We start from the raw sequence: 25,968 nt of genomic DNA, 5'->3' as shown, positions 1-25,968 counted from the left end.
AAATAGTTGATAATAATACAATTTACCCAATTGTATACTTTATTATTAAAGTATAAATATTATACTTTATTAACCGTATAATAAAGTTGAAAAGTGATAGCAGTAATGTGGCATTTACCAAAACAAAGATGGAGAGCAGAATAGAAATGTCAATTAGCATCCCTCTGTGGGGACATTCAACGAAAAACAAAGAGATATACATAGAAATAACCTGTAAGGGACTGTAAATTAAGGTCAAATATACATTACTTTGGGTTCGTTGGGAACAGCTATGATTATGGAGTCTAAGAGTCACTGGGAGGAAGGACCTACGATAAAACTAAGTTGGGGATTTAGGTTGTAATTGCTTCTTAAATTGTCAGTCGTCTTATAACTATTGCTGGAATGAATTCATAATACTCAATATCACAGTTACAATTGTTTCTGTTTGGAATTAAAGAAAAATAAAGAATATAGAGTCTCTAATATTACTTTTTTGTGTGTTTCTTGCTGCTGGATGTCCTCATTGAGGGGCTATTAAGGATATTTCTACTTTATTCTTTTGTATTGCTTAACATAGATAATTGTAGAATGTCGGAAATTTGCCTTGTAGTTGGATATGAACATCCGTAACTTAAAACTGGCGACAGCAGAGCAGCACACTGATGTTTTGAGTTTGTGCAACATTTCATAAAACAATGTTCTCCTGTTGTACTTTAATGCTCAGTTTAGATGTCAAATAATAAATAATTTTGAATTAATTAGGGGGATGGAGCTTTTTTTGTTTGTTTGTTTGAATACAACCAGCCAGAACAACAGGATGCAAATCACCAGCTTTATTATCAACGATGTAAGACGGTCTCCCTCCAGCTGGTCCAATCTAACACTGAACAGTGCATCTCACCCTGTTTTTGTTGAGGCTCCTGCACATGAACGCCTTTTGTATGTTTGTTTTCTTCCTTTAGGGTCAGAGGTGATTGTCGGTGTGAACAAGTACCGCCTGGAAAAAGAGGAGACCGTGGAGGTGCTCGCCATAGATAATACCATAGTACGTCAGAAGCAGATTGAGAAACTGAGAAAGGTTGGTACCGCAATTGACTTGAACGCACCGTGCGGCCGGGAAGATTACTCTGCTCAAAGAAAAGTGGTGGAGGACCACAGGTTGAATTCATGTCATGTCTAAAAACATTGAAGCATTTTAGTTCCAAAAAACAAAAAGAACAACCCTTCTGCTGCAGTCATGTTCTGGAAATGTTTCAAATGCATCATTATATGTATAATACCAACAAGTTGGGACATTTTCTGTCCATCTTGTCTCATGTGAAACATGTCGAGGTTCATGTTGTTTTCTATGTCCAGGTTTTTGTCTTCAAAACTTTATTGTTTGTCTACTTCTGACAGCCTCCTTTCGGTTCTCTGATGATATCTTATATTTTTTAAGTTTTTCTTTTAGCATCCTACCGTCTGCTTTCAAGGTTAAGTTGGAAAGGACAGCCTGACTTGGCTATTTTTCAGCTGTTTGACGTCTTCCACCTTTAAGCTATTTCAGTACTATAAAAATGATATCAAATTCTTATGAGACCTTTTTAAATTCCTTACCAGACTCATGAAATCACTGTAATTATTATGGTGAGATCCCAAATAAATATTTGATGCTTAAACACCTCAAACGTAATTAAAATCGTTGATTAATTATGTTTTCTAACCTTGCATACCAGATGTAAAACGTGTGTGCAAACTCAGATATTTTTAGTTGGAATAAATGTGAGGATGTTCTAATTCATTTCTCACCTAAAATTGCATAAGTTGAATTTCCATTTTCCAGAAAAATTTCAAAGGTTTTTTATTCTTAGTTTATTTGACTAGAGTTTTTAGGCATTGCTACAATAACATTAAATATATGTACCCAGATATGAGAAAACAGCGTTGCGTAGGGTGACCCTCATCCACTGGGAGAAAATTATCTTTTTTTCTCATTCCCTGTTAAAATCGTGTCTTTTTAAGGGATTTGGAGGGGGGGAAAAAGGACCCTTCTTCGCCAAATGTGAACAGTCTGTGCTCCGAGCTCCGTGCTTGAAACAGATGAGTTTTGAACTCGGCACATAAACTGTTTGCCCTGCAGAAATATTTAATTTATGTCCTAAACTTTGATACTCATTTCTGCCAACAGCAAAGCAAAAATAGACCAAAACGAATGTTCTACTGTGCACACAATTTAAAAGTATGAATTTGCTGCATGTTGATGTTTTTAGTATCACAGCAGTGCTGGACACCGATGAGCTGTAAAGCCCCGGGTATTAGAAAAAAGAACAAAGGAGAGATTGCACTCGTCAGTGAAATTTGAGGAAAGTCTTTTTTTTTTTCTTCCTTTCTCTGTCTTACATTTAGATTGAAGACAAATTCACTAGGTTGACAACAATAGGGTGACTGTTGTAAACCAGCTGATTTTTAGACCTTTGGAAAGGCAGAAAAGCTCTGCTTCTCATTTATCGGACTGTCTATCTCAAGGATATTTTTTTTAAAAAACAACTGATATTTAGTTTGCTTTTCAGTTCACAGAAAACCATTCAGTGCCTTTCTCCCTGAAAGAAAGCCACAGAGTGTGGTGGCTTTCTTTCAGGTTCTTTCTTTGTCTGTAGCTTCCCGGTTTATTTCATTCTTACCAGCTTACGACTTTATTTTAGGTGAAAGAAAGTCGTGATCCCGAGGTAGCGAAGAAGTGCCTGGCAGCTATTGAAGAGTGTTCCCGAACCAGGGAGGGCAACCTTCTCGCCCTGGCAGTGGAGGCAGCCCGGGCCAGGTCAGAACCGCTCGACCAGAACAAACTTTGTTAATGTTGGAAGGAACGCTTAGTGCATCCAGAGCACTTTCATTCGTCTTGGTGTAGAATTTTTGCCACCTGCATAATTTCAGCAAATGTGACGATCTGATGAAAAATAACTGGCATTTGCTGACTCATAAAGTAACACAGTCATTCACATCATTTCTCCAGAAGCTGCAGTTAAAGAGGCACTTAAGGCAAGGGGGCTTAATTTTCATGTCGCATATAGATGTTGATAAACTCACTAGGGAGAGTCGCCTCAAACCACGTCTTTTTAAACATTCCCAGATGTTACTTTAATGAACTAACCTCATAATTAGATGTCAAGTTATATTTCAGTCGGTATAGTAGTAATCAGTTGCAGTCTGAAAGGTGTGTGTGTGTGTGTTTGTGCGTGTGAATGAGTGAAATGTGGCTCTGTTGCAAAGCTCTGAATTGTCTAATGTCTAGAAATGCAATATATATATATATATATATATATATATATATATATATATATATATATATATATATATATATATATATATATATATATATGTACATTCACTCCATTTATTATTAAAAAACAATTTGGATGCAGGTTTCTAACTATGTGGAAGCCTCAAAGCTGCTGTTCATAGTTGGAGAAGGCCTTATTTGATCTTTCCTGGAAAATCTCAGTTTTCTGATTCTTAGCAATCAGGGTTTCAGAAGGCACATTCTACTAAAACTGCACCTTTAAGTGCACATAATGATCTTTTGATCGCTGCAGATGATGGGAATTTTTCCTACACTTGCATTACTGAGCCTCAGCGCAGCATTGGACTCTGTGGATCACAGTATTTTTCTCAGTAGGCTCAGACGTCGGGCTGTTATTTCTAGCTCTCTGTCAGACTGATTTTCTTCCAATTTAAGGGAGATGATATTCTCTGTAAAAGCAAATCTCCCATTGTTATTTTCCTTTCTTATATTTCCTTTAGCGGATATTGTTCGGCGTTTCATTGTCCATCTCCTACCAATATGGGCTAACGACATTAAGTCATCTGGGTTTTTTTTTTTTTTTTTTTTAATAAGTGATCCCCCTTGAGCCTCACTGTGATAAAGGACTGACTTTTATCTAATTTCCAGATGGATTTTTACTTTCATTAAGATCCGTCTCTGTCTTAAATAGGAACATTACTAAATAGAATGATTGTTCATACTTGTATCGACTGATATGGTGCATTGTTTAATTAATTAATTAATTGATAAAACATTAATTTCTATTAAAGAGATTTCCATTTGTACAGAACTCAGGTTCATTTTTACACTTTTAGTTTTATTCAAAGAGGCCCGTATCTGCTGTTCTATCATAAAAATTATTCATACTGCAATATCTTAGTATCTAAATATCTTTCAATTTCCAAAAGATGTGAAAAAACTGGGTTCTGAAGGCAGATTAAATACTGTTTGTCATTATAAATACATGAACTAGATGCATCATATTCAGCCAATCCTGCTGATGAAATGCTGGGAAGCCGTGTACAAGACGTATTTAGTGATCTTTACATTTGTATAGGCAACGCAACCCTCTTTGTGTTATTGGTTTAATTCTCTAAAACTCTATTATGCAACCCTCAGACTGAAGTCCTTTCTGCAAACGTAATTGAAAAGGAGAAAAAAGGAAAATCCAGCGAAACACAAAATCCTCTTTTGGAAACGGTTGTCTTCATTGAATTTCAGTGGGATGCTGAGCGATAGTCATTGTGGTCGTTTTTACGTAGATGCTCCGTCGGTGAAATAACCGACGCAATGAAGAAAGTGTTTGGTGAGCACAAGGCCAGCACCAGGATGGTGAGCGGGGCGTACCGCAGCGAGTTCGGAGAGCACGAGGAGATCGCTCTGGCCAACAACAGGTAGGAAACCACCCCTGTTCTCTTTACGGCCGTCTACATGGCAGGTTGAGTCTTATATCTTTCTTTTTTTTTTTTTAACAATTAAGAGTTACAGAGTTTAAGAGACACGAGGGCAGAAACCCTCGTCTACTGGTGGCAAAGATGGGACAGGACGGCCATGACAGGGGAGCCAAGGTCATCGCCACGGGCTTTGCCGACTTGGGGTTTGATGTTGACATTGGACCGCTGTTTCAGGTCAGCGATTCTTCTTATCTGTATTCGCTATGGCTAACCTATGCTACCGTAGCTTCGTCCCATTACAAATGTGCACAAAACTTTGTAGATGGTCCGCTAATCACACTCGAATACGTTTGTTCACGCAATAAGTCCTTAAAAAAACGTGCCGCGCCATCATCCTCCTTCACTTCCTGTCGTCTTCTTTGTAGTTTCCCCCAGTAGTAACATCTGGTTTTTGATCATGTGTGACGCAAAAAAAGTGTTTCCATCATGAAATGAACCAGGTTTGACACAGACGGGAAACAACCTCATCCCAGCGCAAAAACTTTTTAGCGAAAAACATTTTGTGTTGGTTGTTTTTTTTTATTTTTAAATTGCCATGTTTCCATTAAGCAAATTTATTTTCGTAATTCCAATTTGCGCAAATGATTAATGGTCGATGGAAATGCAGCTCATGAGAGGATTCAGTGGCGAACATTACACAGTAGCTTTAGCTTGATAAAGGAGTTAAACAAATCTGCTTTATGCTACCTTTTAGCCAGTTGAAAAGGCTAATCTAAGGTATTAATTTATGGTAGCAATCTGCACATTCTTCTGTGTTAAATGACATTGAGGGCAAGCTGGAAAGAAACCTTTTTAATGTTAAAATCTGACACAGCAACTGCATTTATGAGCTAATACGCACAGGCTTCCTCGTGTCTGTCTAATTCGTTCATCCATTCATCCATCCAGAAGGGAAGGGAAAATAACAGAAGAGATTTGCTGCTTCCCACCACTGATCAGCCTCTGGCGGCGCGGATAGAAAGACAAAGTGTTTGCTCACAGCACAGCTCTCCTTAGGAACTGGATTGTTTTGGTTGATGCCTCTTGCTTTCCGTTACCCTCCTGAGAGATGCGGCTTTTATTTATTTTGTAGAGAAATATTTGCAGTTAAGAAAGATATTAAACACATATTTTTAAAAAATCTTGTCAGAGAGAGGAGCAAACCTCACACATGACCAGAAAGAAACTCTGTGGTGCGGCTTTATTGCTTCTGTTTTGTTGTTGTTATTGTTGTCTGTTCTTGAGTTGCAAGCTTGCTCTTCCATCAGACTCCCCGGGAGGTGGCCCAGCAGGCGGTGGACGCTGACGTTCATTGCGTTGGGGTCAGCACGTTGGCAGCAGGACACAAGACCCTGGTACCAGAGCTCATCAAAGAGCTACGGAAGCTCGACAGGCCAGATATCCTGGTCATTTGCGGAGGAGTCATCCCACCACAGGTGACTTCTGGGTTGTATTTTCACCAAGTTTTAACGCTTACGTTGTTTGGAAAAGTCCTAGTTAAAGTCCAGAGGAACTAGGGCTGCAGTTTTACAATAATTTTGCTGATCCAGGTAGAGATTATGTCAGATGTAAATTCACTCCATAAGTCAGTTCCTCCCGTTTTTTTGCCGATTCCATAATCACACAAAATCAACGGATCCCCACATTTTTTGCCCTAATGCAAAATTCTGAGTTTATTCCACAAAAATAGTCAAAACCTTTTAGTTTTAGTGATTGCTAATGCCCACCTGCAGGTGGCGGTGTTTTTTACTCCTACTACTCTGCTTCCTCAGCCTTACTTAATGTCAAGGTGTAGTAGAAATGTGTGGTGATTGATATGGCTAGTAGCAAAAATCGACTTAATGAGGCGAGGACTGAAGTTAACCAAGGCATTCATGAAAAAAAAAGAAAAAGAGTTAAGAGTTACGTAGAGATGTTTCTGTCAGTTTTTTTTTTTTATAAGAAAATGAATGTATCCCCCATGGTTAAGGTCAGAAATCTGTTAAAACCTGACTCTGACCTGTGTCTCTGCGCCTTTGTAGGACTACGAATTCCTCTATCAGAGCGGCGTGTGCGCCATCTTCGGTCCAGGAACCAGGATTCCTCAAGCTGCAGTCGAAGTAATTGACAATATTGAAAAGAGCCTGGAGAAACTACGACAAGCCATGTAAGAAAAACACAAAATGCTGTTTTCCATGAACAGTGTGGTTTATTTCATTTAAGCTGTGTGTCACACTATGTGAATTTCATTCCCTGCACATCTTGGATGCTTCAGAAATGAGGTCAATGAAATACTTATCATCTGACGGCGGTGTAGGCCTGCAGTGTAATGATATTCTGCCGTTTCTTAGCAGAGTGTAATTAAAGTCAGAGGAGTCGCCATGTGTAGATAGAAACCGAAATCAAGTGTCCTTCATAATTCTCTCCTCCTTAGATCACTCTAAGGACTTTTAGTGTCAAGGTCAGTGTGTGTTTCATTTTATTATTTCTCCTGCATGTTTAAAAGCAATTAAAAGTATTGTTCGGAGAAAAGCATTAATGATCACCATGTTGAAAACAGTTGGAATGTGATTCTCTTCTATGTGTGATCTACATCCTGCTTGGATTCTTTCCTTGAAATAAAGTTGTTTTTTTTTAACTTTGGCAGTGCTCTCTGTCACTTCAACCGCCTCATTCTTTCTGGGATTTATATTGGATATATTGTGAGATTTGATTCCCATTTTTCTTTGTTCAACATGCACATATTTCTGTTCATGGCAAACAGGTTATGTTGCCATTTTTGTCCAGATAGTCTACAGTTTGACGGTTACAGTTTAATTTTAAGCATCTCTGATCTTTGCTTGGCATATGTTGGATTCATAGCAATAAAATTAAAGGCGTTTATGACCTTCTTGTCGTGTTCAGTTCCTCTGCCCGCGACCACAAAAAGTGTTTGAATTTGAGATGAATTATACCATGAGTATGTTGGATATAAATGACACATTCACGTAAATCGTTACAACTGCCACTGCGTTTGTAATCATTACGTGTTTATCCATTAATATGACCAATAACTTGTGCACATAAAAATGCTCAAAAGTCCGAGCTTTACATTCACAAATTGCTAAATAAAATGTTCAACAGATTCAAGGAGGGGGAAAAAAAGAGATAATATTGCACACAAATAAAATTTGAAGTAAAATTCTGCACTATTTACTGTGGGGAAGAGTTGTGTCTTTTTTTTTATTTATTTTTTTAAAGGAAAGAACAAATAAACATAATACTCTCAAGGCAGCTCATGTTGCGTTCACAGATACAGACATACACCACACAGAAGGTTAAATGCAATTATTTTTCCAGACAGATTTACTGAACAAAATGCAAACTGAAAGCAAAGTAAGGTCACTTGTTTGCTAAACTCTTCCATCCAGTGGGATGTACAAAACTACACAGCTCTGTTTTTCATGCTGCCAAGCTGTTGACAAGTGAATCTAATAAAGCTTTTTATTTTTGAAGGCTGAGCTTTGTTCAAACGGTGAAACCAGACAATAAAACATCACCTGCAGTAAATGAGTCTCACAAGCCAAGAGTGTACTTGTAGTGAGTAACATACGTGTGTTAATTCTCAGCACGCCTGTGTGTAACGTGTGCCAAGTGTCCAGTGATCTATAACTTTAATCTATACCCAAAGTACACATTTTAACCACTGGTTATTCTTGAAAATTATTCATGCAAATAAACAGAATGAAGCTGAGCTTGAGCGGTGAATGTTGTGCACAGTGTGGTTTGTTATAATTAAACGTAACATTCCTGTTTGATGACCCGTGTCGCACTCTGCCGATGTGTTTTCCCCTTTAGCCTCTTTACTTTGATGAAATCATGATTGGCTTTAGAGCTACTGGCCTGCAGGAGTAAACAAAAGTGGCTTTCCACAAGGTTCACGGGTGCATTTGTGTAATGAGCGCGGTCGGATGAAGCGGTCTCTCCTCCGGCCGACGTTTTCTGTCTGGTTGAGGTCAGGATTGCGCAGACCGCTCCACTTCCTCATCCACGTCCCTGTGCTCCTTGCTTTTTAGCAATCATGTCGGAGCAGGAAACAGTCATCCATAGGGATGAAATTATCCTGAAGCAGTAAGCGCTCCCTTTACTGGAATTACTTTTTGATGACGTAAGGGTTAAATTTAGCTGCTCGATCAGGAATCCCCTCCAGTAAACGCTCTGTTTGTACTCGGACAGAACTCCTTCCTTCCTCTGATCACACTTTTGTGATGTGATTTCACAAGGCTCGCCTCTTTCAGGCCGAGTTTCTGTCGTTCCCAATCTTTTCTGGTCTGTAATAATACCACTAACAGCTGAGCTGACCGAGGAACACTTAAAAGCGAGGTAACGAGGTACCTGCCACTTCTTTGAAGCAGCTTGCATATTTCATGCAGACGGCCGCGGCTTCTCAGCCTCCTTCACCGCTCTGATGTACAGGCGACCCACGGGATACATTTCCCCACATTTTCTCATATTTCTGAGAGCTTTCAGCTCCTCCTGCCTCAAATTCTGAGTAACTTTTCTCATCTTTCTTGCTTGTTTTTCGTCCACTATCTGGACTTGGGTTATCTAAAGCGGACTGACAGATACAGGGATTTTTTTTTTTTTTGGGTGAACCAGGTTGACCTTCTTTGACCCACAGTGGAGTTCAGTTTCACATATTACTTGCCTCTCCAAATGAACTGGATTTTCTGGGCAAATGAGCCGCAGTTTCGTTCAGCAAAGCTAGTGTGACTGAAAACTTCTTGTCTGTAGGTAAACTAGTGACTGCTCATGATGTCTTAATAAAACCCAACTTCAAAAAAGAAACAACTTTAACCCCAAACCTGGTCTTTTTACATGACAGTGCGCAGAAACCCAATGAAGATTTAAATGTCCCTGCAGTGCAGCACTGCTTTCAGCACAGGTGGTAAAACAGCCAAGTGAAAATACTCCTGATTCGCTGCATATTTTTCTAATGTGAAACAAAAGCGGTTTTATAAATAAAAATAAGACAAATGAAGATTATTTCCATCAATTCTGCTGTTAAGTTAAAAATGTGCTTTATTGTAAATAAGAATATTTTATTGTGCATTTCTGAAATAGTTATGCTTACTGGGTTTGTTTGATCAAAGTCTCTTTAATTTGTATGTTTTTGTATTTTCACTGGTGATTATATTGTGGCCTCCAAAAGTATTCACACATTGAACAACAACCTTCAGTATACCTTATTGGGTCTTAAAGCCACAGGCCAAAACAAAGTAGTGTGTTCAGTATGAGCACAACACTCTAACCAGACGGTCACAGCTACAACGAAATGGTTAAGAACAAAGTCTGGTCGTGTGTCCCAGTCAAAGTCCAGACCAAAATTTTAATTGAAAATGTGGTAAGATTTGCAAATAGTAGCTCACAGATGAGCCTGAACCTGAGTTTCAGAGGGGAACGTTTTCAGATTTAATGAGTGTCACCAGTTTACTTTTTAATTTAAGGAGTTAAAAATCTGTAATTATTGTTATTTTTCTTCCATTTAGCTATTCTGCACAACTTTGTGTTGGCCAATCACTTAAAATCTCAACAAAGTACAGAATTGTGATTGTACTGTGACAAAATGTGAAAGCGAACCAAGAGAAAGAATAGCTTTGAAAGGCACATAGTCAAAACAATAATGGTGCATAACAGTGAAGGCCAAATACAGGAAATGATGCAGAAGGGAAATTATGGAGAATAGAAACTCAAAAGTGACACACTTTGTCAGTACCTGCAAAACACGTTTACCTCACTAATATGCTTATCTGGTTTCTCTGTAATAATGTGGTGCAGCCTGATTGTACCATAAACTCTTTCTGATCAATACAGAGAGTAAATAAAAGAGAAAACCTAAAAAAAAAGAAGAAAAAATCAGGGCTGTTCAGATCAGAATGCAGGAAGCAAATTCTTGTACAAGGTTTGGACAGATTTTACTAAGCGAATACTTTATAATATTATTTTGGTTCTCCAAAGTACAAAAAAGAGATTAAACTGATGAAAATTCTGATGATGGAGGTGAAATCTATATTCAGCAGGAGAGAAAAACCCAAATCGGTTTAAAGGTTTTGTGTGTTGCTTTTATTGCCATCTAGTGGTCAGGATGGAACTAGCAATCTCCACGTAAACCAACTATTTTCCCTTTATTTACTAAAGTATTCTTATTCAGTATATGAGTAGTCAGTGCAGAAAACATTTATATTGTTAAGATTAGCAGTAAGACAGTGTGAGCATGCTGTTGGTAAATTCTGCATGGTTTTAATCGTCTTAACATGCAATACGTCATTATTTGATGAATTCTGATGCATTCGGTGACACTACATTTGCTCCAGACAACAAAGGCAAAGTGGCAAATCAAACACATCCACGTATGTGTCAACCACGGCTTTTTAACCAGTTATTTTCTGTGATTCACCTGCATTTTTGCCACTATGCCGCAATCGATGCAGCCAGAAAAGTTGACATGTTTTTTTTAAAGACATGTCATGACGCATCTTTGGAGTTTTTCCAATGACTACATAAATAGCTAGCCTCACTTCAGCAACAAAACACTAAAAGTGTAACCCAAAAGTGCTGATATTTCACTTTTTTTGACTACTGTCAAAACTGATATAAAAGCAGAACCACTGCATTCGTTATGTTCCATTATGCTCTACAGAAGTAACTTCAACAGCCATACACGTCTCCAAAAATTTAGTTTTTAAGTGCAGAGTTTCATTTTTACAACACAAACCTGTTTTAGATGGTGCCTTTAAAGTTACATACCGCTCAAGTTGTAAGAGGTGTTGTACATTTACACATCATGACACAAGGCTCAGACAGAATAACAGCACCTTCTTTACAACCTTGCGTTCTTGCATGAACCGCCGTTGGGGAACGGGCTCCGTGTGGCCTTCAAGGACAGCACAGCTACCGTATCGTTTAAACACACGACGCACACAGAAGCACAACTCCTCCACAACATAAAAAAAACGAAGTCCATAAAGTGAACATTTCCACTTTCTCTGGCAGTTCTTGTAAGTTTCCCGTTATATTTCTCCGTACAGCATTTGGCTTTGAACTTTTGCTACCCGACATCTTCTCTCTCTGTGACCTTAAATGTACTGTAACATCTCAAACCCGCCGATTTTGATCATTACTTGTGTAAATGCGATTTACTCAGATGTCAGATATCCCAACTCCAGGACTGAATTGGACACTTTTTTTATACATATTTATATATTTGTTACTGTTAGAACATTCACAGTTTTTAACCCCGTCATTTTTACCCATCATGCCTGTCTGTCTAAGGACCCGGCTACCTGGACACCTTTCCATTCCAGAATCATGAGACCTCCGACAACTCATCTCGGCTCAGTCTTATTTTTAGATTTCCTTCACAACGAAGTCACTCTCTCGACTCGGTGATCTCCTGCACGGTTTCCCGCGCTACTTCCTTGGACTTGAGGTTGACGCTAACCATGTAAATGTTGTTTTCGCTGACGCTGTTGGAGACGTGGCACGCGTGGGAGCCCAGGCACGGCCACGACAGCTGCTTCACCTCCTTTTTGAAGCTCTGGCTGAAGAAGTAGTAGATCAAAGGGTTGTACACGGTGGAGCTCTTTGCAAACATGCAAGGCAGCAGACTGACCTCGGGCGGGATTCTGCTGCTGTCATTCAAAACGGACCACAGGCTCACCAAGCCGTAGGGCGTCCAGCAAACCACGAAGCCTACGCTGATCAAAACGGCAATCTGCAACAGAACATCAGAGACGGTGAAAAAGAAATCCCACTGCAGCATCTGAAAATATAATATAAATGCTTTAGCGGTTAATGTTCTCTTTGTCTTTTGGATTTGTGAAAAAAATATTTAGATTTAGTATTATTTTAGCTGAACTCACACTTTTCTGTTGTTGTTTTTGGTTTAAGGGTCTCTAGACAATGTGATTCTTACCAGCAAATTCCCAAAACACTTTGCGCTCGTTAAACTGTGTGCATTATGTTTAGTTGTCAAACTATATGCAGACTACACACAGCATCTTTCAGAAATTCATTTGTGTTGTTTTATCACATAAAATTAGGCTAAAGGAAAACGAATAATTTCAAAACGCACATGGGCTTTACTTTCGACAAAGACGCCGAATCGGTCACAGCCGTGTCGGCGCGGAGTAACTTACTATCAGAAGCCTCCGATGGAGTTTGACGATGTTGGGGACGTGGTTGCTGTTCGTCAACTTCTTGTAGGTGAAGTAGAGCCTTATGGTGATGCCAAAGTAGCAGAAAATGATGATGACACTTGGCACAAGCAGGTTCACGCAGAACAGAGAGACGACAAAAGAGAAGCCCTCGTGTTTCATTTGTCCCCAGGCGAGCGAACAGGACAGGCCGAAGGGCTCTGGGCCGTACCGCCCCCAGCCCAGAATGGGGAACAGAGCCCAGATCAGAGCGTACAGCCAGGTCCACATGCACAGCATCTTCACCTTCTTCCAGCTGATCTTCTCCTCTGCAGAGAGACAGAGAGAGAGAGAGAGAGAGAGAGAGGTAATTTATTGATAAAAATGAGAATTACCTCATTTTTACCAATGAATAAAATGAGGTAATTTTATTTTTGTCCATTTGTCCAGATTCAAACGGACAAAATGATAACGGCACAACCGACCGAACATTGTAATCATTGGTATGCAGCATAACCCATCAACATTTAAATCTACGATAATTCGACTGAATAACCATGGTTCCAAACCAGGCAGAGTGGGATTCAGAATTGATTTGAAACACATTTGTTTCTCCAAATTGCCTTTTTTATTTTAAATGTAAAAAAAAAAAATAATAATTTCTTTTGATGTCTTTTTCCTAACAGGCTACTTCACATTTGTTTCTGCCATCAAAAGAATTGTTCATAAGAGGAAATTTGATTTCCTACTCGTAGTGTTTAGCCTGGAGCTGTGTGCTGATGAGTCCTCCTCCAAGGTGAAACTTATGGAGTGAAAATAGTCTCAAAATATCTGTGCGTGTCATTGTTGCTGCTAAAAACTAATCACATCTGTTTTATTAGTGTACGGCCAATACAGTTTTCTCGATATTTTTTTCTTTGTAACCCCTGGCTTACAGAGTGACGCACGTTCTCCCTGCAGGCGCAGGGTTTGCTCCGTGTGTTTCACCTTCCTCCTACACTCCAGACTCACGCATGTTGCATTGGCCACTCTGAAGCTCTCTCTGCTAGGTGTGAACACATGTTTGTTGTTGTCTGCCCTTTTTTCTGTGGGGTTCAGTCCTAGATTTAGTTCTGCACAGAGTTACTCTGGCAGCTCTGACAGAGACGATCTCATTCTTGACAAAATCAACTGAATGTGCCAGCTGAGGCAAAACGTCATCACGTGTCAATCGCATGGAAAACCCTGACTTTTTGGATAGCGCGTTGCTTATAGTCTCTCTTTTTCTCTGACAACTTTTTGACGTTAAATATGTGTTGATGACAACTGAGCCAAAATCCTGCCACCCTGATGTCCGACAGATGCAAACCAAGTTTAAACGTTCCGATGTTTTAATATTTCCTTTATAAGATTTCAACAAGAAACTACCTATCTTCCTGGAAGCAAATGATGACAACAACGTTTTTTAGACCTGGTTACCCATAACCCAACTTTAACTTTGCTTTTTCACGTCACAAACTGTGACAAAACAGATGCTTGAAAATGCTTTTCTGGATTCTGGCAGTCATATGTTGCTTGCTAGTTATTTTTTAATATTTAAAAAAAAAAGAAGAAGAAGAAACCAACTGAGATTTGAGGTTTGCAAAACTTCAATATGCTAATTAGTAGCAATGGTCAACCTTAGTTTACACGCGTCACTAACTTTTAACAATCCGAAGAAACCGATTTGACTGTACTTAAAGAATTTGTCTTGATCCACAAAGCCCAGGCAAAAAGAAAGATTCATGGAAAAATGTATGAAAGAATTAATTTATGATTAAAATGGCAGTTTCAAGAAAGGGGGTGGTGGGGGGGACACACCATAAACATATAAAGACAAAATGAAAATGCCATTTCTTGAATAGAAGGTTTCATATTCATTAAAATCAAGCAGGAAACAGAACACACCTCTTCGTTTAGGTCAACAGTTTTATATACGAGCGCATTTTAAAAAAGAACGCCAATTCTTGTCGTACCTGTATTCATGCCTGCTGTGCTCACTCTCGACTCTGATGAAGACACACATGATGGTAAGTAAAAGCTGAATAGGCCTGGATCAGTGAGCTCCAGGCCTATTCTGTATCTTTCATGCTATGTGTATATTTTTTATTATAATTTATTTTATTATTATTATTATTATTATTTCCAAACATGAAAGCTGGGAGTTATGACCACACATATTCACTTCAATCTCAGCTTTGTCTTGGCAGCCATTTAAAAACAAGCTTTATTTTCTTTTAAATTGTTCTATAATGAACTTTAACATTAAACAGGTCCCATGTTTGCATTGAGCTTTTTACGCCTCTGGACAACCACAGCAGATATAAGGTAATGGGTTTCTTGTGCTTATTTCCTTGATCTTGCTGACCAAAGAGCTAAAGATGAAGCTCTTCAGTGTTTTTTTTTTTAAATTGCCATATTGCACAGACTGACCTTGGGGTGAATTCTCTGGACCGCTGATTCCTAGGAAGATTGGAAATTGACTTAAATGTCTTTCTTGCTGTAAATTGATAGACTGACTATTGTTCAGAAATGACCTTCCAGACCTCAATGGTGCAATTTGTCAGCCTTGGCATTGTTTTAACCTCTGGAGAAGTAAGCTACCAGAGCCCCATCTACCGAGATGGTTTTATTGATTATCAACTAATCAAGTGCATTTGCTTTGCAACTCCTGGCTCCCTACTTCCCCTTTTAAATTGTATGGAAGCAGCAGAACTGGCATGGTGGAAATCATCTGTTTTCTCCATTTGACATGAGATTTAAATAATCTGGACTGCAGAGGTTGCGAAAACAGATGTTTGATGTTGCAAACAGCAAAGAACTTTCTTAAAAACAACAAATTTCAACTCAATTTAAATGACTTACTGGGAGAGTGCAGATTGAGGGACACAATGAAGCGCACTACGGCCAAGATGGTGAGGTTCATGATGCTGGCAATGCCGAAGAAGAAGCCCGCCAGACCGTAGTAGACGCAGGAAACGTCTCCGCCAAGCCAGCGGTGGCTCCAGGCCGAGGCCACGGCCAGGGGATACATGGTGACGGCCATGCCGAGATCCGTCACCGCCAAGTTCACGCTGAGCAGCTCCGGCGGCTTCATCCGGGACGACCTTCTGAACGCCATGATGAGGACAAGCAGGTTTCCCACTGCGGAGAGCACGGCTGAGACAGACGGGAGACAGAGACAGATGTCTGATCATTGTCTGATCAGAGCCACTCGCAGGGTAATCTTTCAGAAATGGATGTTGCAGGGAGTCAGAAAAGGTGCAGGAATGGCTACGCTAAGCCACAACACAATGAGATTCTTTCTGCACTCAGTTTGTGCTGAACAGGGAACCGACCCAGTCGATGGGCAGATGTTTGGGAAAAGCATGGGTAGGTTGTAGCTGGATCACAGGGACTTTTACAGCTGAGATTCTCCAATACAATATAGCTTAAGAGTTCTTCTACGCACAATCCTATCGCATTTATACTTTTTCAGTGTAAAGAAACCTACTACACTGCAAAAACACAAAATCTCACCAAGTATTTTTGGTCTAGTTTCTAGTGAAAATATCTTGGTACACTTGAAATAAGGCAAAATTAACTTGCAGTAACTTTTCATCACGAAATAGGAGCTGGCTTTAGGTCAATCATTTCTTAATATTCATGAAAACTACTAGTAATAGTATTACTGGCAGAAAGACATTTTTTTCATGTCATAAGTTATCTGCCAGTGGAATTAGTACTTTTTCATCAATATTAAGGAATTATTTACTTAAAACAAGCTTCTACTTCTTACTGGAAACTTACTTGTAAGCTGATTCTACGTCATTTCAAGAGTATCATGACAAACTAATGGCTGATCAAGCTTAAAATTCATGCAAACAAACAGTTTTCCTATGCAACTCTAATCAGGACACATCGCTTCCTGATCTCTAAGCAGTACACTCAAACAGGAGCTGATTTTTGACTGGTTATCGATTCGGTTTGTTTGTTTGTTTATGAGACGCCAGATTTTGTTTGGTTCCAACAAGCTGAACAACGTACCCTGTCACGGCTTCAACAAAATACCAAGTCTGTTTTCAGTGACTGCCGATCAGTCAAGCGTGTAAACCTGAGAGGTGAAGGAAAGTGTAAACCAAACACACAAGGTGGGAAGTGCTAAATGCACGTCCCTCCTGCGAAGCAGAATGTTTTCGCCGAGCAAAATTCACCAAAGATTAAAACACAGTGACATAATTACCAGAAGCAACCCAAAGAAAGTGAATGTTGGTGTCATTTTACAGAGGATTAGATAATGGCTGTTCCTATAACAAAAACATGTGATTTAATAGAGTGCTGAGGTTCACAGCTATTTTAGAACTTGAAGAGATTTGTAAATCTAACTGAAAATGACTACAAATCCCTAATCTGCTTTATTTTTTCAGCACAATTAGATTTATAGAACTCCCAACACGACTTGCTTCAACATTCTTTAGCCGTGTAAATCTGGATCTGGGAAAACGTCTAACAGTGGAAAATAACAATGACCAAATCACTACTTTAGCTTGCAATGGTCACACTTGTTCTTTTCAACCTGCAGTTTTAATTGGGGCATTTGACAAACCAGAACAGACGTCAGAAAAGTGTTCAACTCGCCGCCGTTACTATGGTGATTATTATAACAAGAGGAAGTAGTGATAACTCAACAGGATGTTTTGCTTTAGCGTCCTACATTTTCATTGGCGTTTGCGTCTTCACTGCATGAAGCAGACTCCTTGAAGTTGAACAGCTTGGCTGCATATTCTCTGGACTTTAGACAGATTAAATGTCTGATCCTTCTGCATCGATTGTGCAAATCTAATAAGGCCACGTGGATCTGGCTTTTCGGGCCGGTCTGAGTGCAGTTTGCATGTTCTCCTTGTGCGTGTGTGTGTGTGTGTGTGTTTTTCTGAGTATTCCAGCATTCTATCATCATCCTCATTATGCTAAATTGTATATTGTCTCCATGTCATTTATTGCACACAATTGAACAAACTTGCAAGTTGTTTTTGGTGATAAAAAAAAATGGCAAGCTATTGTTATCAAACCTCGTTTTACTCCAGAACCATTTACTGCTGTGGGAGTGTTTTTTTCATGAGCAATGTAATCACACAGATGCCCAAAATCCTAAGTAAAACATAACCACAAATGCACGTTGTCTACTTTAACGGACAAATACTTTGTTGCAATTTCCTTTCAAAACACGATAATTTCCTAAAAATCCCCTCATACATTTGAGTCGTCTGATGTTAATTGATGCCTCTTCTATCCTTTTCGTATTTATCCAGATATTCCAGACCAGCTAGTCATTTCTGGCTGACTGCTTGTCATGTGGATTAATGGTTTAAAGATGAACTTCCACCTGCTATCCAGTAGGTGGCAGTGTATGCGGGAACATGATGGTGTTTCTAAACATCCACAAAAGGAGAGCAAAAATGGTTTTTGTTTCTTTTCACTGTGGTACCTAGTAAGCTTGAAAGTGATAATTATTTGAGGTGTGCATCAGAGATGGTGTTAGGACCCTGAAACATTGAGTTTAGCCCACAAACAGTTCAACTTCAGCATGAAATACAGAAGGAATGTTAACAAATCAGAATATTAGGAAAGTGTATGCTAAATGATACCAGGCCTGAGATATGCAGGAGAAATCCTCCAGTGGCAAAAAGCTTTTCTTTACTCTCCATCTGAGGGTAAAACTGTGCTGTTGGTGGCTAGTGGGCAGATTACTAAAGCACTGCCAAGTGTAAAACTGTCATTCAAGCTAGCTGTGTAGCAAAATAGACTGAAAATGGCTAACAAATATTATTTATCTGCTGCCTTCTTTAATCAAACCATGTCTTCAAACTGTTGAAGAGAACACATTCACCCGTGAGCCAAGTGAAGGCATAATTTTACAGTAAATCGTACAAGATTTTGAATTTTTAATAGCATATCAAGGATTTTAATCTTGACCTGACAAGTTTGCAGCACATCACATGTAACTAGCTTCTGTGTGTCGGTTCTCTTTTGCTCTCTAGTATGAAGCAGAGGCATTCAGGTCCAGTTTTCATGATTATTATTATTATCTTTACCTTTCTTCCCCTCTTACTGAAAAGGTCAGCATCGCGACTAATCTTTTAACTTTTCACAAACAACTAGAGGTTCAGTCTGGGTTCAGTCCGAAAACTAGAATGAGAACCGCCTTCAGAATTTAATTGCCTTTTTAATTCAGCGGCAACAGATAACACACTAATTAGGATGTTCAAACATTTACTGTGACATCCCGTCATGCTGATGTGACAAAATCTTCAAGTGAAAGTTTCTGTTTCATTTGTGTGTAAAACTGAAACTGTGTATCATCCTAGACAAAGGCAGTCAGGTGTCTGGAAGCCCACTGTCATCTCCAGCCTTGTGGCCAATAAACTGTCACTGATAAATTACCTCAAAGGTTGTGGTTGTAAAATAATAAAATGTAGAAAAAGTTCCAAGGACATGGATAATTTTCCAAGGCATGTACTTTTGACTTATCTGGCATATAAAGAGTAAATGTTCCCGTCTTGTTCCTTAAAACTGCGATATTAAGCTTTAACACTTTCTACCACAGCCTGGAATTAATCTTTAGCCCCAAACTTCACCAAAGAGCCACTTTGGGACTATAAAGCTCAGAGCACAGCGGCCCAATCGACTTCCAGCTCACTGAGGATTACTTTCAAGGAAGCATTACTAAGTCAATATAGCTCTAAAAAACTCACAGAGCAAGAACAAAGAGGGAATCGATGGGGACAAACAACGTTAGCTTGACTGCTTAGGACAACAAAAGGACGCGTGTTTTTAGCATACACACGCTCTCTTATCAATGACTGGAGTGAAACACAAGTAACATCTGGAAAGCCTTGTTAATTTTAGGTTAATGGAGCTTTCCATTAAATAAACACATTCCTTTATTTTATAATGTTCTATTGACTGGGAGGGATTATCCAGTGGTGGTGGTGAGTGGATGTAGCATTAGCATAAAGGTAAATGGTAAAAAAAACAAAACATAATTATACATTACTATTTTAAAAACAAGTACAGTGGAAAATGTATAATTTACTCTAATGGCTTTTGATGCTTTTTAAACAACTTCATCATGACATAAATGTTTAATTTTGGTTATTTTAAGCATGTATTTGAACTGTTATTATTTCAGGTCAGTCAAGGTTGCAACAAATATAATATATACACCCATACACGTGCGCACACACACACACAAACAAACATGTCTTTGGTCTCTTTCCATAAGCTTCACACAATAGTAGGTTCATTTCAAAATCTGAAAAAAAAGCAAGAAAAACATTCTCCCTCTCACTATTTATTCATGATAAACAAACAAAATGCACAACATTTTCTCACTCGCAGCCCTTGCTTACTTTAAAACCTCACAAAGCTCAAAAATAGAAAAGCCCGGGCCATTAAAGGTCACAGAGACACTTCATGATCTGCATCCTGATGCGTCTTGCCAGAAGAAAGTGAGCTACTTGCACCCATATCTTACTGTCTTCCCGCATTGCCAGCACCAGAGGCTGACCTAGAGGTTTAGTTCAGTCTGACTTTATTGCTACGTCTCATTTCAAAGCATTCGCTCTGTTTAGTGTTCTATATCCAGCAGCAAAAGGAGTTAAAAATATCTCAGTGTTGACTGTTTTAGAGCTCCTAATGGACTGCCACCTGAGTGTTTTTTTTTTTGCTAAACTGTTGTATTTAAAAAAAAACAAAAAAAAAACTCTGCAGGACAATTAGGTCAAGCTGCAGACAACAGGGGACCGAGGTGGCCGCTGGTCTCTGGGACACCCTGCCAAGGTGCATCAGATCTGAACCCGCCCAAGAGATGAATAAATCTTAAATTTTAAAGATGTGCTATTTCTGGGGCACCGAGTGCCACTTTGGGTAGAGCAGGTGCCCCGAGTAATGGAGGCCAGCAATCATCAATGGAGGTTTTATGGATTTACATTCAAGCCTGGAGCCGTTAATGGACAACTTCCTCTTCTTTCTGTCTTTTCTATCTACTAAACCGCAGAGTAAAGGTCATTAAGATACAATATTTATTTTTCCCTGATTTTAAACTCAGTTGAGCTGAAGCGGTTAGTTTATTGTTACGCTTTTTATTGAATCGTTTCTTTTTAAAGTTTGTTTCAATCAGGCTTTTGCACACCATTTTATTAAAATGCACATTAGTGAATACGTTTTATAAGCCTTAAGCTTAAAGTGGATCGAATTAAACTGAGACACGCATCAACCAGAACACCGAGTGCGCACGACTTTTGGTGAGCGAAGTGGTGCCGCGGTCCAAGTCTCTTAAAAACATGCCTCAGAGTTCACTTATAGTAGTTTCTCTCTGGATAATTTGTCTTTTTCTGAATCCCAGAATGCATTTATAAGCTGAATATTTGACTTTACGTGAACCACATCCTTAGAAACGGTGAAAGCCTAATTAATAAGATGATTTTTAGTTTTTAATTGAAAACCATTTTGGTTCTGCTTGTGTCGGAGCAGCAGGCAGATGTAATGTGTGAAATCAAAACCTCTCTCATCTTGGCTGATTACGATTCCTCCATCTGGAGCTTTGTCACATGACTAGACTCACAGTGGAGGAAGGATTTAGATCCTGCTGTGTAACTGAAGTTACATTTGGATTCACATTTGAAGAGACAGATTCAAAGCCCGAAGAAAACAATCCATCCCGTTCTGGCTGAGAGCCATGAGCTCCAACTTGAAGGCTTTTCATTCCAACAGCTTAACAGTCTGCTGAAGATCCGACTAGAGGTCATAGTCTGAAGACACCAACAGAACAACATCGGTCTGTATAGAGGCGGGATGCAACCCAAATGTTTGTACACCTAAACAGCCGCCTCTTCATGTTGTGGTCCATTAAAACCACAACACCAGATCAGCTTCAAATCCCAGGCCTTGTTGCAGAAACAAACCTGACTGCGTGCCAAGAAGTCTCTCCCAGATCCTTCTCAAGAACATCCCAAACTCCCAGCAAAACCCTCAGCATTAAACAAGCGCAAACATCTGCCTCTTCTGACTCTACAGTTGTGGAAAGGAGGGGGTTTTTTTTGTTTTTTTTTTTACAAAGAAACACTTTGAGGCTCAACCTGCAGTAAAAAGATCTGGGACAACAGTTCACATCTCCACCAAATGTCACCTACATTTCTGCCAAATAGTTTAGCTATAGTTGCCTTTTATGTTTCAACTAAACTTTGATTTATAGTAGTTGATATGGCAGTTATCCAGGGTTTGATTCTCAACCTCAGGAGCTTTGCTGCACATCCGTCCCTCATTTCTTGTCTAAGACGCTGTGAAAAAGGGCAACCAGTGCTCGGAAATCCATTTAATTTATATTTAAAAAAATAAATAAATCTTCTCTACTTATTAGTCATGCCTTTTAAAATGCTTGCTAACACAAATAGTAAAGCAGCCAATCACATGACAGCAATTTAATGTATATAGGTGTCTAGATGTGGATTGAAGTGAAAAGCAGCAGAAGACCCCAGCAGGTGCCTCTCCTGTCTGCTAGAAGCAGAAGGCCGACACAAGTTCACCAAAGTTGGACATCAACAGATTGAGAAAATGACATCCGAATCCAGTGGGACGTTTTTGGGACGTGGCGTAGCAGGAGATTCTCATCACGTATCAGCAGCAACTCTGTGATGGCATCACTTCAATATATGCAACAGAATCTATAAGGAATGTCTCCGACGTCTTGTTCAGTTTATGTCATGAAGAACTGAGGCAATTCTGATTGGAAAAGGAGGTCTGTAGCCACTGACGTGGTTGGTGTGGGTTGACGCTGGACAAAAAAAGTGGATTTTTTTTCATCATATTTCTTTCTTTGCTTGCATATATCTTAGAAAGGACATATATTACAAGGGAAAAAACAAACTTATTTCAGAAATCAAACCTCATCCAACAGCTCAATTTATGGTTTTTGAAATTCTGACAGGCTTTAGCATCTTATTACTTCTGCTTAATTCTGCCTTTATTCCCGAAACTAGGCAAAAACTGATACAATCTTGGAATTTTTTCTTCAACAGGCAGGTGAACTGTATCCATTTATAATCAAGACACGCAGAAAAGTGAACCGATCACCTAAGTCTCATGTGACGTGATCCAAAGCACAGCAGAAACCTTTTTTTTTGTGCTGTTTCTTGCTTAGTCGAAAGTGTCGTTGCCAAAGCAACTGCTTTCAAATGGTAAAGTACTAATGTAATGCGTAAATGACAAAAAAACAACAACAACAAAAAACAAACAAACAAACAAACAAAAACACACCAAAAAACAATTATAATTCGTTTTTCTACTTACTTAAAACCAGCAGGTAGCAGCCTGCGCCGATATCCAGCGCCGGTGAGAGCGCTGAGGCGTAAATATCCATTTGGAAAGATGAAAAATAAAAATATAGGCGTTTATTTAGAACGGAAGGGTCCTCGTGTGATGTTTAAGTGAAAGTGTGCGGCTGCAGGTCCTGCTGCGCATCCATCTGTCCGCACGCAGGGAGCGGAGACAGGGGGCTGCAGCTGTGAGCGCACAGCCGGCCAGATCCAAACAGGGGAGGTCGTGCGTAAAGCGGCAGCGCTGCCGTCTGAAGCCTCCCTCTGGTGCTATAGTGTGACTTAACCTTAAGGAGGAGGAGGGACGAGCTTTGATATAAGAATCAAACCTCTTGGAAGTGACTCAGCAGAGGGAAGAACGATGTTTTCCTGACGCATAAACGATCTTTGCGACTGTTTCCCCTCCACTCCCACCTTCCCCCTAGAGACCACTTTAATTCATATGAAAGGTTGACAAATTGGAATATAATTGAAATGTAAATTTATTTCAGAAAAAGTCAGCTAAAAAAAAAAGAAAGAAAAACACATGCAATAAACTCAGAAGGATACATTGAAATCACTGTTTGGTTCATCTGGATGAATTTGGCTCACAGCTAATAAATACCCAAAACTAGATTTTGACAGAAGACCAAAATAAAAAAAAAATAATAAAAAAAAAACGTTCTTGATGCAGAAATGTCCAGAAATGCAGTGAGTTGTTTCAGTCTATTTATCTTCCTCTTGACAATAGCACATATTCTCCGTGGACTTTAGATCAGGGGAGTCTGCTGGCCAATCAAGCAAAGTGACGTCATCTTCATTACATCAGCTATAGAAACTTAACACAGTCTAAGGCATCTTTCCCAAATGTATGGGCGAGACAAGGCTGGAGTTGTTTCTGCTGCTTGTGGATTTTTTCCTTCCACTAAACTCTCCATTTGGAATTCAAGACACGTCTAAACATTACAAGGCCTTATAAAAGTTTTCTTTTCTTCGATCCTTCAAACAACAACAAGAAAGGAGACGAGAGCAAAAATTCAATGGAGCAGCTTAGAGTGTCTTGGTAGTTGTGGAGAAGCTGAAGAGAGAGAGAGATCCACAGCTTCATCACTCAGGTTTGAAAGCAATACAGCCATTAGTGAGGCAAAATTAACTTGTCAAAATTCAAAAAAAATGTTTGAGAGAGGTATGTGTGCATACTGTGCACATTGCACAGTACCTTGGAATATACATTACGAGAACTCAAGGTTTCTCAGTTAGGCTCCAGTCTCAGTTCATTGTTTCTTCTGGCTGGACGTGAGAGAACGAGGCCTTTTTCTCGGCCAATAATCGAAAACATAACCTGATAATATGAGCTCAGAAAGCATAACGCCGTCCTGGAAAATGCTCCATGTAATCTGTCATTTCCAGTGAGTCGTTTTGGTTCACGGCATCGTTTAGAGCTGCGATAGCTTAGGGGGCTCTAGAATTTGCCATTTCTTCTTTGTGCCTGCACTGCTGGATCAAATTAGATATTTTTGCGTCAGATTTATAAACATTTAACTGCATGTTAGAGGGTTTTCTCAGCTTCTAAGCATTTTGATTGTCCTGTAGTCGAAGTCGTTATCCAGAAAAATGTTGGGATAAGTGTTAGACAGGCTATCTTCCTTCCCCCCCCCCCCATCATCTATAGTCCTACTTTGTCACCAGCTGCTGTTTCCCAGAAATCCATTATGGTCAGCCTACAATGACCATAATTTCTATCTGCAAGGACGTCCACAATTACTGCCTCATTCGTCAAATAAGGTGCCTGGAACTCACCGGGGGAAAGTGGCCATCTTGGTTCAACTTTCGTCTCCCCCAGCTGTAATGTCAAAACGAAAACGGACAAGACGTCTAACTACACATTCAGCTCTAATAATTTTCAAGTGGCTCTGCATAGAAACCGCCTCTAAATGAATGTAGCGCAATTTCAGAGTGCAAAGAAAAGAATGTCGTGCTGTGAGAAAAAAAAAAGGAACATTTTGCAAAAATTAAATATAATATTTTCAGAGGTGGAGAACGCATATTTGGCACATGAGGTCATGACCAACTCACAAAGTTCCAAATTGTTTTCTGCTGACACAGAAAGAGTCGTATTTAGTTCTAGAGAGTTGGATTCAATCGTCCATCGAATTCCCATTTTGGAGTGAATTTGTGAAGTCATTAACGGCAGTAAAACGTGGCCTCTTGCATTGACCGGTACCTTGTTTACCCCATTTTTATCCTTACAAGGAAAGCCACTTTAACATATACATCTTTTCCAGATGGAGCCCAGTGTGTGAGAAATAAATTGTAAGGGGATTTATTTATTTTTTTGGCCTTTGACTCCTGGGGGTTCAAACATTACTTCTCAACAGTGACGTGATTTCTCTGCTGACAAGTTTGAGGGTTGACTTGTATGACAAGGTTGTAAATAATGAGAGATTTTTTTTACCAAATTGTCCGTGACACAACCGCAGAGCAGGAAGCGTATTATGCAATTAAGCCGCCAGTATTGTTCTGTTTTTCAGTTCAGTGTGTGTGCCAGTGAGTTTTGCCATTGCTTTCTAAGAACTTGCCTCAAGGGTTTTTTATTTTTGTGTGTAATTTTCTGTACACACTGGCTTATGTTTCCATGGTGGAGCAGAGTTTTGCAAAATTGTCAAAAGAAATACACCCCGTGGTAGAGAGAGGTAGAGAGTTTAATTAATCTGTCTAAACTATCTATAAAGAGTCTCTAACACTAGTCTTTG

At 39.4% G+C, this 25,968-nt stretch overlaps 2 protein-coding genes across 4 annotated transcripts in view; one reads left to right on the top strand and one right to left on the bottom strand.

The window, feature by feature from the left end:
* The window catches only part of mmut (methylmalonyl CoA mutase), a 38,047-nt gene extending 30,475 nt beyond the window's left edge, over positions 1 to 7,572 (top strand). Inside the window, exons 8-13 of the mRNA XM_007566630.2 lie at positions 945 to 1,060; positions 2,664 to 2,779; positions 4,543 to 4,674; positions 4,761 to 4,908; positions 5,982 to 6,149; positions 6,735 to 7,572. Coding sequence (XP_007566692.1) covers positions 945 to 1,060; positions 2,664 to 2,779; positions 4,543 to 4,674; positions 4,761 to 4,908; positions 5,982 to 6,149; positions 6,735 to 6,863 — 809 coding nt within the window. The 3' untranslated portion in view covers positions 6,864 to 7,572. The remainder of the gene's footprint in view (positions 1 to 944; positions 1,061 to 2,663; positions 2,780 to 4,542; positions 4,675 to 4,760; positions 4,909 to 5,981; positions 6,150 to 6,734) is intronic.
* Positions 7,573 to 11,193: 3,621 nt separating this feature from the next.
* On the bottom strand, positions 11,194 to 23,809 carry opn8b (opsin 8, group member b). Of its 3 annotated transcripts, none has more exons than XM_007566629.2 (5): positions 23,211 to 23,807; positions 15,750 to 16,043; positions 12,870 to 13,195; positions 12,344 to 12,445; positions 11,194 to 12,272 (listed from the first exon to the last, which is right to left on the bottom strand). In XM_007566629.2, the coding sequence occupies exons 1-5, from the start codon at positions 23,278 to 23,280 to the stop codon at positions 12,168 to 12,170; spliced, it is 897 nt and encodes a 298-aa protein (XP_007566691.1). In that variant the 5' UTR covers positions 23,281 to 23,807; the 3' UTR covers positions 11,194 to 12,167. The 3 variants fall into 3 exon arrangements, with proteins under 3 accessions (XP_007566691.1, XP_007566689.1, XP_007566688.1); XM_007566627.2 differs by having other exon boundaries at positions 11,194 to 12,268; XM_007566626.2 differs by having other exon boundaries at positions 11,194 to 12,445; positions 23,211 to 23,809.
* Positions 23,810 to 25,968: the final 2,159 nt, after the last annotated feature.

The sequence above is a fragment of the Poecilia formosa genome, unplaced genomic scaffold (assembly GCF_000485575.1).
Source record: "Poecilia formosa unplaced genomic scaffold, Poecilia_formosa-5.1.2 Scaffold196, whole genome shotgun sequence".
NCBI lineage: Eukaryota > Metazoa > Chordata > Actinopteri > Cyprinodontiformes > Poeciliidae > Poecilia > Poecilia formosa.
Note: the sequence above shows the minus strand (reverse complement) of the source record. Positions and strands in the feature narration are given on the sequence as shown.